This window comes from Cryptococcus neoformans, chromosome 8, assembly GCF_000149385.1.
Source record: "Cryptococcus neoformans var. neoformans B-3501A chromosome 8, whole genome shotgun sequence".
Taxonomy (NCBI): domain Eukaryota; kingdom Fungi; phylum Basidiomycota; class Tremellomycetes; order Tremellales; family Cryptococcaceae; genus Cryptococcus; species Cryptococcus deneoformans.
The window spans coordinates 1166074-1177453 of NC_009184.1; the positions used below are offsets into that span (position 1 = coordinate 1166074).

At 47.4% G+C, this 11380-nt stretch overlaps 5 protein-coding genes across 5 annotated transcripts in view; 3 read left to right on the forward strand and 2 right to left on the reverse strand.

The window, feature by feature from the left end:
- The window catches only part of CNBH4180 (hypothetical protein), a gene marked incomplete at both ends in the record, with an annotated part of 938 nt that extends 590 nt beyond the window's left edge, over window positions 1-348 (reverse strand). Inside the window, one exon of the mRNA XM_768873.1 lies at window positions 1-348. This exon is cut by the window's left edge and continues 82 nt beyond it. Within this exon, the coding sequence (XP_773966.1) occupies window positions 1-348 (348 nt within the window).
- Window positions 349-1368: 1020 nt separating this feature from the next.
- On the forward strand, window positions 1369-2426 carry CNBH4190 (hypothetical protein; the record flags this gene model as incomplete). Its single annotated transcript, XM_768874.1, has 2 exons — window positions 1369-1773; window positions 2289-2426. The coding sequence occupies 2 exons, from the start codon at window positions 1369-1371 to the stop codon at window positions 2424-2426; spliced, it is 543 nt and encodes a 180-aa protein (XP_773967.1).
- An 823-nt stretch (window positions 2427-3249) lies between these two features.
- CNBH4200 (hypothetical protein) lies at window positions 3250-5331 on the forward strand (the record flags this gene model as incomplete). Its single annotated transcript, XM_768875.1, has 10 exons — window positions 3250-3322; window positions 3379-3572; window positions 3713-3783; window positions 3846-4001; window positions 4067-4308; window positions 4377-4442; window positions 4569-4860; window positions 4987-5070; window positions 5138-5162; window positions 5236-5331. The coding sequence occupies 10 exons, from the start codon at window positions 3250-3252 to the stop codon at window positions 5329-5331; spliced, it is 1299 nt and encodes a 432-aa protein (XP_773968.1).
- Window positions 5332-6330: 999 nt separating this feature from the next.
- CNBH4210 (hypothetical protein) lies at window positions 6331-7340 on the reverse strand (the record flags this gene model as incomplete). Its single annotated transcript, XM_768876.1, has 3 exons — window positions 6331-6666; window positions 6742-7022; window positions 7094-7340. The coding sequence occupies 3 exons, from the start codon at window positions 7338-7340 to the stop codon at window positions 6331-6333; spliced, it is 864 nt and encodes a 287-aa protein (XP_773969.1).
- A 373-nt stretch (window positions 7341-7713) lies between these two features.
- CNBH4220 (hypothetical protein) lies at window positions 7714-8922 on the forward strand (the record flags this gene model as incomplete). The annotated part of the gene is made up of 3 exons (XM_768877.1): window positions 7714-8196; window positions 8262-8597; window positions 8680-8922. 3 exons carry the CDS (start codon window positions 7714-7716, stop codon window positions 8920-8922), a joined length of 1062 nt encoding a protein of 353 aa, XP_773970.1.
- Window positions 8923-11380: the final 2458 nt, after the last annotated feature.

Here is an 11380-nt window from a genome sequence, read left to right on the forward strand (position 1 = left end):
CCTCTCAACCAGCCATAACAAAATACTCGCGCTTTCGAATACACTGTGCCCACCTTCCACACTATCATCCACAAGCGCCGGAATTCGCCCATTTGGGTTGATCTTCAAGAACTCTGGTTTCTTCTGATCGGTATGGTCGAATCTCAACTGTGTGAAATCATATACAATCTCGGGGTTGTCGGGATACGCATCGTGGAGCTCTTCAAGAAGGATAGAGGGTTTGTATCCGTTGGGGGTAGCAGCTGTGAAGAGGTGCAACTTGGGTGTAACGGTGGTGGCTTCAGGGGGGAAGGACTCCGGACGGCGGGGAGAAGGGATGGGAGAGGACGGCAAAGAGGAGGCGGTCATGTTGCGGATGGCTGTGTGGCTTACTGTTGCTATGCGGAAGATGGAATGGAGAGGAAACGCTCTACACATGGATATATGGACAAGACCAAAGACGGGAGAGATGCCAGATAGGCGTTATATATAGGACACGGCTAAACCCGATGTCATCATTGTTGCTCATGTAAGCTACTCCAGACGAATGGTGGAGGTGGAGGTGAGATCGGCTGGCAGTCGATTCAAGCGCTTATTAACACCACTCAGCTGTATCTGTAATAATAACAACGACCCGATAATAACTGTGTTCAACATGTGTAAATATATAAATACAGCGTGCAACGATGCCTAATATATTATGAAAGCGTATCTACAGTCACTACGCACTCTTGATCTATGTATGATCTCTGACATCTGCCTCTGCTGTTTTAGCAAATTAACATGCGATCTTACATATCGTCATACGAATACATTGATAACACCTTAATCAATAATAGATACCAAGAACACGGTTTAAAATTCGAAATATATACTAATGTCTATAGTAGGGAGTCGAGGAGCGCGCGAAACTCATGCGATAGTACATCTTACTTCAACATAAAACACACACTCCCTTTCTCCTTTTTCGCACAATTGCACGTTAACGTATACCATAGAAGGTCATGTGAATGAACATAAGCTCTCTCAACAGTGCGAAAGGTGATAAGGGCCAAGTAACAGTATGAAGGTCAAGGACATGGAAAGATTAATAGAGTTCGAAAGGACTTCAACAGAAAGCCAAAATGAGATGAATGGAAAGCATGACAGTGTCAATAGTTCAATGTAAAAGAGAGCGATGGTTACAACTTAATTTGACGATGCGAAATCCATCGGCCTTTTGCCCATCGTCCTCCTTTCAGCACACTCATCCTTTTACAGTGGTTTCCCTTTTTTATTATGTATGATGTATTCACGGGCGCATCCCTTGCAATAATACCTGCATGAAGTCTTGCAAAGCCTTTGCATCTCATTTCGGCAAATACATTTAAAAAAAATTATGCTTAAAGCATGTCCCGCTCGTATTCATGTCTCTTAACCCTACCTTCTCGGTACCTCATCGTTGTCGTCCGTCTTCTTGTTCCCTTCTTCGCAGCTTTGACCGTTCTTTTCCTCATTTTACCCGGAGTCTCCGGAAATAAGACCGGTTTCTACTGGGTTAACATCGAATATGAAGGAAATGAGGGGACTTGGGAGGTTGGGGCATTGGGAAGTTGTCAATATGGAACCGAGTATGCGTTTCCCTTTTCTTTCTTCCTTCCCGTTGAGAGGGGCTTACTAAGAGGGGGGAGGGGGTGGTGGATGATGACGAAAGCCGATGTTGACGATTATTGCATTGTAGATGTTCGTCTGCTGGCCAAACAAGTCCTCCATATTGGGGATCTATCCATAGCCTTCTCACTTTCCATATCGCCTGTACGTTCCTCATCCGCTTTATCCCTTTTACACATAGCACTGACTGTTGGTTGCTCATCCAATGATCCTGAACACTGAGCAGCCGCAGCAATATTCTTCCTCACCTCCTGCTTTGCTTCTGCCCTATCGCACTTCCCCTCCGCCCCTTTTACTATGAAATACGGCCCGTTCGCCTCCATATTTGGCCCCCTTTTCCCTTGTATCGTGATGATCTCCGATATCATGGTGGTACATAGACTCAAGTCGGAAGGGGATGTGAAGGTTGTAGAAGTTGTCGATAGCTATTGGCTGTGAGTGCTTTTGATACCATATTGTGTGTTGGAGCAAGGGAAGAGGTTGGATATTGATGTACTTGATAGGGGGACTGTCGGATTCGTCATGTCGGTTTTGTGGTTTCTTGCTGTACAGTACGACGGCTATCTTCGACGATTGGAAGCTGGAGACAATGAGGAGGTCAAAGAAGTGAAAGACGAAGAAAACAATATCGTGACAAGGTTGGCACATGCGTCATATAGCTGGTGGCCGTGGAGCAGCGAGACAGGGCAAGAGACGACTATGACAAGGAATGGGAGAGGGTAGCTGGAAAACGGAAAGACAGAAAGCGAGATACACAGAAGAGGAAGGAAAGTTCTAGGTCTCGATCGCACGCATAAGTAGCTCAAGAATGCGAATTGGGGTCAATATATGCATACTCACCATCTTGCTATGTTGTTTTCTCGTCTTAAGCCCAACTGATCATCTTATACCCTGCTTCCATCTCCTCGACGCCCCGCCCCTTTACTATCCGCTCCCCACACAGGCGATACCATCTTTTTCTTCCGTATAGATCGTCAAGTTACAAATCCAGCTCATGAAGCCTGTGGCCCCCAAAAAATAGTGTCCATTGCGGGCTTGAGGAGGAGACCGGCGTTAAATTATATATTATTGTCGACGAACTATCGAAAGGCGATGATTCCCAGATCCTCTCGGCCTCTCACATTCCTTTTGCGCTGGTTATCCCTTCAACATCGTGGCTGTCACGCTCCAGAGATGTCTGAACGTATTGGAAGGCGCGTCAAAGAGTGGAAAACTTAATGCCTGAGGATAGAATTCGCTCGTCCATCGATCCCCTCAGATGGAACAAAAAGGCCCGTGGAGGGACCTGTCAATTACGTAACCGATTTTTACTAACAGCATAAACAAACCTCCACCGGTTAGTAGCCTCCTGTTTGCTTCCGCCGGCATTAGACAGATCCGGTTGTCGGGCGCGGCCGCTTTTCTTCGTCGACTCAAATCGTCATTTCGCACCTAAAGCCTCGTTTTATTTGCATTGGCTTTTTATTTCTACATTCCGGTTCTCATTTCGCCCAAATAGCAGTTTTTCTACAGCTATAGACGAAGACCTAGGACTAACTGTTTCCCTTGTCCAGCGAAACACTCACAAAGTCTTTCATCGACGCCCGCTCCAACGCCTTGGAACTCCCGTCGCGTCTCGCCATGTCGAAGTTCAAGATCTCTTCCGCATTATGGGACAAAATCTACCATTTTGCGTCTTTCCCTCAAACTGGAGGTGTGTGGATACCCTATTCGTTGTTAAGTGTATGGCATGCTGATGCTGCTGCTCAGTTTCTCTTCAACAGATGATCCTCTTCGGTCAAAATCCATCTCAAGGAACGCTCCTCAAAGCTTCACAATTCCTTTCAGAAGAATTACCAATAAGACTATCTCATAGAGTGGTAGAGCTCGAAGGTCTTCCAGATGGACTTAATAAGATGACCAGTATAAATATCGTCAAGGAATGGTACGCGCAAAGTTTTGATGTGAGTGGAGCATCTTTTGGTGGTGTGATAATTGTCTGTGTGCGATTGTGACGGGGAAAGTCGGGAGGCAGTAGCGTACCTGAGAAATGCGGCTTCTTCTGGTATTATCAGCCGTTGGAACGCTGCTGACCATCTATCAGGAACTGGTATCTTTTCCAAGGCCAAGACTCAAGCCCGAGCTTGAAGACATTTTACGCATCCCGCCAGCTCCGTACATTTCCTCATCTGCTGTATTCTTGCTCGATCGCTTACTTTGCGTGGCTTTCTTCATAGTACCCAACCATTCCCCTCTGCCACTCCCAACCCCTCACTCGACCCTCTCATGCGCGAAGGACCAGTAGGATCTGGATTTGTCTCTGAAAGACATATAGGTACGGGGGGCAATGGTATAGGAGTTGGCAAAAGGCTAAGAATACCTATCGAACGGAGGTGAGCTATATCTGATCCTTTTGATATACGTGTCAGACGAAGACTTACGCGGAACGGGTTGCTAGGTATTTTTCACCCCCTCCGCCGACTATAATTTATCCACCTGAAGTTCACGACTACAACGAGAAATTCACCCAGCTCCTTCAAGTTATCAAACATCGACATGATCCGACTGTGACTACAGTCGCGCAAGGCGTCTTAGAATGGAAAAGGATGCAGAAAACAAGCGTGATTGGGACGCCGATACAAGAGTTTTTGGATAGATTTTACATGAGTAGGATTGGGATCAGGTTCTTAATCGGACAACGTGAGCGTTGTCCTCTTCAACTAGCTTAGCCTTGGAATTCAAGACAGTCGGAACTAATTTTTTTATAGATATTGCGTTAAACACTCTCCCACCTCATCCTGATTATGTTGGTATAATCTGCACAAGAGCAGTACGTATCTCTCCACTGACAGAGTGTGCCCCATCTCACAGTTTCCTCAGAATATCCACGATATCTGCCAAGAAGCTATCGGTAAGTGTGCCTTCTCTCTTTACGTATTTCATATCTAATAACCTTTCAGATAACGCCCGCTACGTCTGCGAAGAACACTATGCCCTTTTCAAATCCCCGAACATCAAACTCGTCTGCCCACCGAACCTCACATTCCCTTATATCCCAGGTCATCTTTCTCACATCTGTTTTGAGCTCCTCAAAAACTCTTTGCGTGCGGTGGTAGAGCGATACGGCGTTGACAATGATGATGAGTATCCTCCGATCAAAGTGGTTGTAGTGGAAGGGAGGGAGGATATTACGATCAAAATCTCTGATGAAGGTGGTGGGATTCCGAGAAGCGCTATACCGCACATTTGGACGTGAGTATTGTATTTCATCTTTCCTTTGATATAGCGATGCCGAAGGCAAGGTCTGAGGGTGGTGCGACGTGCCAAATGGGCGAGCAGCTCTAGAATAAAACAAATGGAAAGCTGACGATGCGGTAGTTACCTATACACAACGATGAGCGACGAAGGTCTCGAAGATACCATTCAAGGCTCGGACTTTAAAGCTCCCATGGCAGGATTTGGGTAAGTGTTTTATTCATTTTCTTCTTGCTCTTTGGACATGTTGACTAACATTATCGACTCTTCACAGCTATGGCCTTCCTCTTTCTCGTCTCGTGAGTCCCATTCCCCTCTTTTTCATTTACCTGAAAGCAATGGTGCAATGTTGATCAAAATGGTTAAATATAGTACGCTCGATTTTTTGGAGGTGATCTGAGGCTGATCTCCATGGATGGGTACGGCACCGACGTTTACATCTCTCTCAATAAACTTTCATCCAGGTAAGTACTTTTGCTCTCGTATTCATGTTCCCGCCATCTTTGGTTAGGTGCTAATGAAGAGTTTAGTCGCGAACCTCTCCAATAACTCCTGCGAGATTTCGTCATAACTCTATCGCCATTCGGACACCCACAACATCGCAACTCTGCCATCTTCTCCATTATCTCATTCATCACACATGTACCTCAAATCGATTAACATCTTCGAAGCATCATTCAGACACTACAGCTGATTCACATTCAATTGCATATCCCATTTTTCAAAAAAATAATATATCAGCTCATCGGCCCGAAAGAGAATAAAGGCGGACGACGAAGCAGATAGGTTGGTTATTGTTATTTAGACGTTGTAAAATGTATTTCTAGTGCGTTGGCCACAGATAAGCTCAACGCGGAGGCTGCCAAAGAGGCAGAGGGTGGGTTCGAGGAAGAACTTGATGGACAGACTTTGAATGTATACCTTAACGTATGAGAAACTGGAGTTGGCGATTGACGTCGAGGAATTTCGATCAAGCCTCGAGAATATAGGCCAAACCCTATCTCGGCTGACGTTTCATTTATACTTGTTCCGAAAATTCACAATAGTGGATCCAAGTTGCCCACTTATTCAAAAAATTCACAGTAGATCCAATTTGCCTTCTAACTGAGGATATGTACTTTTTCTGAAAATAAGAGCAGCGTAAAGAACAAGTGTTGTTTGTCCCGCAGCCTCGTCTTAATAATTTTTCCCAACAGATACTCATCGCGAGTTGTTGATATGACCTACTTCGGCCATGTTCAATTATAAAATATCTGTCATCCTCTTTTCTCGATCCTCGATTATCGCTCCACATTGTTTTATTGCTGCCCATCGCATCTGGTTATACGAAGCTATGTATACATCAAATCAGTAAAATACAATGATTTCTTACTGTCAAATATTTCGTTTTGTGAACGATTATGGCCTTTCCTCGAAATCTTCCAGTCGTTCGCGGTGTCTGTATTGCCTTTAATAAGCTAATTCATATTACCCTACTCTCCCACCCCATTTCACAAGCCCCCTCCTCATATCTTCCAACGCTTCCCCAATCATCCTCACCGTCCCCTCCAACGATCTCATATTCCCCTCCCTATCTACCCTCCTGACTTCCACAACCATCTCCCGTCCTCCACCAACCTTGGTGAGCGCCACAGGAGAGGCGTTTATGTATAATTGGGCCCAAGTCGGGGTGAAATTGATACTGACTAGGGATTGTGGGAGAGGGAGAGCGCGCTTCGGAGAAGGGGGCGATGGAAGGAGGGTGGTGGGTGTTATGAGGGTTTGTGGGAGTGTGGAAAGGAGGTCCTCGCTTCGTGCAGAGGGCTATAAGGAACTGGGGTAAGAATGGTGATGATATTGGATCGAGCGAGGATCTGAAACGAATCAGGGGAGACTCACCTGTAGTCTCCCAAATATGTCTCTCTCGGCTTCACTTCCTTCTGAGAGTTCACTTTCCATCCGCCTGAGCTCCTCACCTACTCTTGTAGCCACGAATTTGTCGAGAACCGCCGTCTCACGGCCTCTCATTGCGTAGACGTCACCCAGATTAGAGGGATCGATTGATAGGGATGGAGAAGCGAGGGTGGATGATTCCAACGGGAAGGGGTCGGAGGAGTATGACGGCTTAACAAGGGCAAGGTAGAAAGGTAGGTAATGAGCTCTAAGTATTGAAGTAGCCACTAATGAGATGTTGTCAGGATATGGGAGCTGTCGTCTAACATCAATTGTGCCAAGCCAGCTTTGAACTTACCCAGCCAGAAAACGCGATTCACCCCTCGGAGACCTCTAAACATCCCCCAAAGCCTTCTGACCCTTTCTTCATCAGGATCTGACCAAAATTTACTGGGAGTGGCCTTCTGATCGAGTGTAAGTATAAGAATGCGATGGACGATGTGTAGAGGTAAATTGGCGAGGGAGGGTTTGGCGCTCGGTCGGCCAGGGGGTGCCAAAGGAGTGTATGGAGGAGGGGGCGCATTGATTGAGTTGTGAGTATACATAGCTGATCAAATGGAAGATGTATAGGCGGCGATGGAGTAAATCACTCGGAAAGAGCTGAAAAATGAGATTGATTGAGATTGTGCGTGGTGGTACGATCAAGAGATAGTTAATTACTTCTTAGTTAGATCGCCGCCCGCCGCCGCCGCCGGCCCGCGTATCTCGTGTATTTTCTTGCCCGGATGTGTCGGCGAAGTCCGAGGGGTAGTTGATATGACGTCACGGTATTCCCATTCATCTCCACCGCAGATTCCGTGGTGTGACCGTCATATATAAGCCAGCTATGATGCATAGGCACTGTCAATGCGAAGTATATATACCAGCGAAGTGACCTAAGAATATATCCACCAATTTTAATTTCACATATAACATACAATGTTCCGTCTCACGCTCACCAAACGGCTAGCCCGCGCTTCTGCACACGTCACTCCGTCGCCCCACCCCCGGCTCCTCTCTACCTCTTACTCTCTTTTCAACAAAGGTCCTCCCACCACTCAGGGTCACGCTGTAGGCAAGGGTAACGACGACCCTCAAGCTGAAGCCGCAAAACAAGGTGCCGCTGTTAAAGGAACGTCATCTTCAAGCTCCACTTCCACTTCTGGTGAAGCCGAGCCGTTTGATGCTGCTCGACAAGCTGGAGGCGAGAAAAAATGGTCCAAGTCGCAGGAGACTAGTGGGGCAGGTAAAGGTCAGTCTGGAGCCTTCAAGGATCAGGTCGGTGGGCAGGAGGGTTCAACCCCCGGGGTTTCGTATGGAGGTCAAGAGGATGCGGCGGCGGACAGGACCCATCAAGGAATCAAAAATACGCAACCCGGGAGCAACAAGGGAAATTTCGATAACCTCAAAAAGATGAGAGAGGTACGTCTGTCAACTTTTTTTCTCCATTCCTTTTCAGATACTGACTGATCTTGGGATTCACGTAGGAGGGGAAGAACCTCCACACCTCTACCCGCGCCTCCTTCCCGACTCCGTCCTCGGTCCCATTCGCACCCACATCCGCCAATCCACCAGGCTCTAACAAGCCCATAGAATCCCTCCCTAGCGACCAAAACGAGCACCTCAAACACTCCCCGGCCTCCTCCCCAGACAAAGGAAAAGGTAACGCCGGTGAGGAACCTCATCTTCCTAGTCAGCAGGGTCAAAACAAGGCGGGTGGAAGCAAAGGTCAGACCAAGGGATTACACACTAGCGCGAAAGTGAGCGGCAACCCTCCTGGGAGGAAATATGCCAAGGCTTTTCCTGGTGACCGTTCGGGGGGAGTAAGTTGTCTCTCATCTCGTTTTTATCTTACAATCTGTCAGACGGCCTCGAATCCAAGCTAACATAAGTCTTCTTTTGCAGGACGCCCCAGCCGAAGCCCTACCTCCTGAACTCGAATCCGACTATGGGCCTGAAGCCAATCAGCCCGCTCCCGAGGACCTTAAACCTTCTAGCGGGCTGCCTCACTCTAGTACCGCTCAAGAGCCTCCTCACCCAGTGTTGGCTGACCACGCGAAGAGTGGGAAATTGGCCGAGAGAAATTCTCAGCCTACTGCTGAGATGGGGAGACAGGGAAACTCGGAGGCCTGGAAGCATAGGAAATAGGCAAGTGCAAACGGCGTCCGATATATGAGGCGAATGGAGATATGGGGCTCCACGGAAAATGGGGATGTAGTAAAAGGGAATGTACTGTGTAAGAATTATTCAAGACGTATCGTATGAAAAGAGATCGTTCAATTCTAAACAGTTGGCACTATAATCCGGAAGTCTGATATTTGTTCAATTTCCTTGTTTTCATCCAGATATCGTACAACATCCAGAATTGTATCATCCAAATACAGGGTAGTTCTGTGCAGTAAGAATGGTACGAGCGGGGAGTAATTGATGAGGCTTACAAAGGCCCACTGATGCCCTGTTTTTGTGCGATCTATGCTTGGGTTCAGGTACCGTTGGATAGCTATGATTCTCAAAAACATGTATAGGCAGAAATATACATTGCTTGCTGCTTGTGGAATGGGACGTAGGTGTTTGTGTCATACCCATAGATTGTGTGGCGCTAAAGAAGACGGAGTCCGTGTAAGAATATACAGGAACGAGGGTGAGCGAAAAAAAAAGAGGAAGAAAACAGGAAGTACTTTTTGGGTATCAAAGCGATAGAGAGGGGAGACGGATAGAAGATGAGGAGGGACGTGAAGAGAGGCGTCTGCGAAAAGAGGTCGGAGGGGAAGAAGCAGAACAAGTGTGAGAAAGAAAAGTCAGCTCGTAGAGTTTAAAGAGGTATATAAGGAGCGGTCCTTCGAGTAGATAAAATGCATCGACCCAAGCAGCTTAGTCTTCTCAAATTCTCTATCCTGACAATCCCAGCGTCTACACCAACAACCGAGGACACGAAACTAGAGTAGCATCAGGTGCTTTACGGGCTCTACAATGACAGTGGCACCGCAACAGTAGCCCACAGGAAGAAAACAGCACATACCTCCCTTCTCTTTCCAGCTATTCCTCCAGCTAAAAGGCCCAAAAATAGTATGTGACTTCACTAGGAGGCATAGGAATCTTTAGTCGCTCGTCGATGTCCTTGTAGCAAGTTTCCTTGTCGAGGTTTTTGAGGGTATTTGCTTGGTCGTCAAAGTACTTGGTCATCTGAGCCGCGCGTTTTTTGTTGAGGGGAGCCTCGTTTCGATCGAAATTAACCTGGAATGGAAAAAGTGGGAGGCATCAACATATAGGATTTTCAAAGCGGTCGCTAGGCGACCTATGAAGCATTAGCAATCGTCACTCATTACCTTGTTCGGGTCTGTAAGAATAAGGATGTCGACACTCACAACAGCTATAGATGGACCGCACCTTAACATACTGCCTGGCATCTATCGCCGTCCACCAGCACTGGAAAGCAGAGCAAAGGCCGATCATTCCCGTCAGCTTAGTGTAGAAGTTTCAATAAGAATCTGCCTCGAAATCGGCCTTCGCTATCTTGTGCATACAAACTGCCATGCTGTCTACATTGCCGCCTCACTGTGCAACACTGTGAGCGTGCCATCAAGTCCAAGACATATTGATATGTACAGCTCTCCGAGCTTGAGTTTCATTGGGCTGTGCTCGGACAATGCCTTGATGTGCCAAGGGAGTATCTCAGACCTCAGTCGATTGTCTTAGAATTTTGCATCCTCAAATTTTCCTTCTCCGAACCGACTGTCGATCAGAGTCAGGTACACAGCGTAATCGACAGATTCTTTAGGTACTCACGCGTTGACACCCGTTCGTAAGCCGTGTTGATCATTGATATCTCGATACAGTTTCTCTTCCGTGGCATCGAACCTCCCACTCGCAAAAAGTCCCTCATCACACCGGCTTAATCTTCTCCGATAAAGTCACACTGTATTTGGTCCCTCAATCTAAGCGCTTAAGACGGAGGGGGGGATGGCTTGCTTTCGGAGGCCATGAGTTAGGAAGTAAATGATAGGTGGTTCTTCTCAGGGGGCATTGAGTGGGAACAGTGTTACTGGAGGAAGAGTCAGTTGCTCCCAAACTGATTCAGCTCAGTCACACTTGTCGGAGGAGCTTCTCCGACTTGGCTATATTTATAAACTGGGATCGAGTTTGTCATCGAAAGAAGCCCACAACTCACTCATTCTTGGTGAGCGGACAAGGATTGATCCTGTCTTGGGATCCTCCGCCCTCGGCGACAGTTACCGTTTCTGAGCCTGCGTACCTCGTAAACGAGTACTGGGGCATTCGCTTCGTGAGTCCTGTGCGATCGCCGGTTGTCTTTGTGCAGGTGCAGCAAGTACCAGTTACGTACCGCTCCGATATCGCCGTCGATCGGGCGGCATCTTTCTGCCAAAATGGGCGGTGGCGGAGATAAATCAATCTCCGTGTCGGCACGCATCTGATTTTTTTCTTATTATTCATAACAACGGCTACAGATCACGCAAGCGCATCGACTCCGCTGCTGCGAAACACCACGAGTACTGCAACCATTGCTGCGGATGAGCTTAGGGGGTTAGGGGGTTAGGGGGTTAGGGGGTTAGGGGGTTAGGGGGTTAGGGGGTTAGGGGGTTAGGGG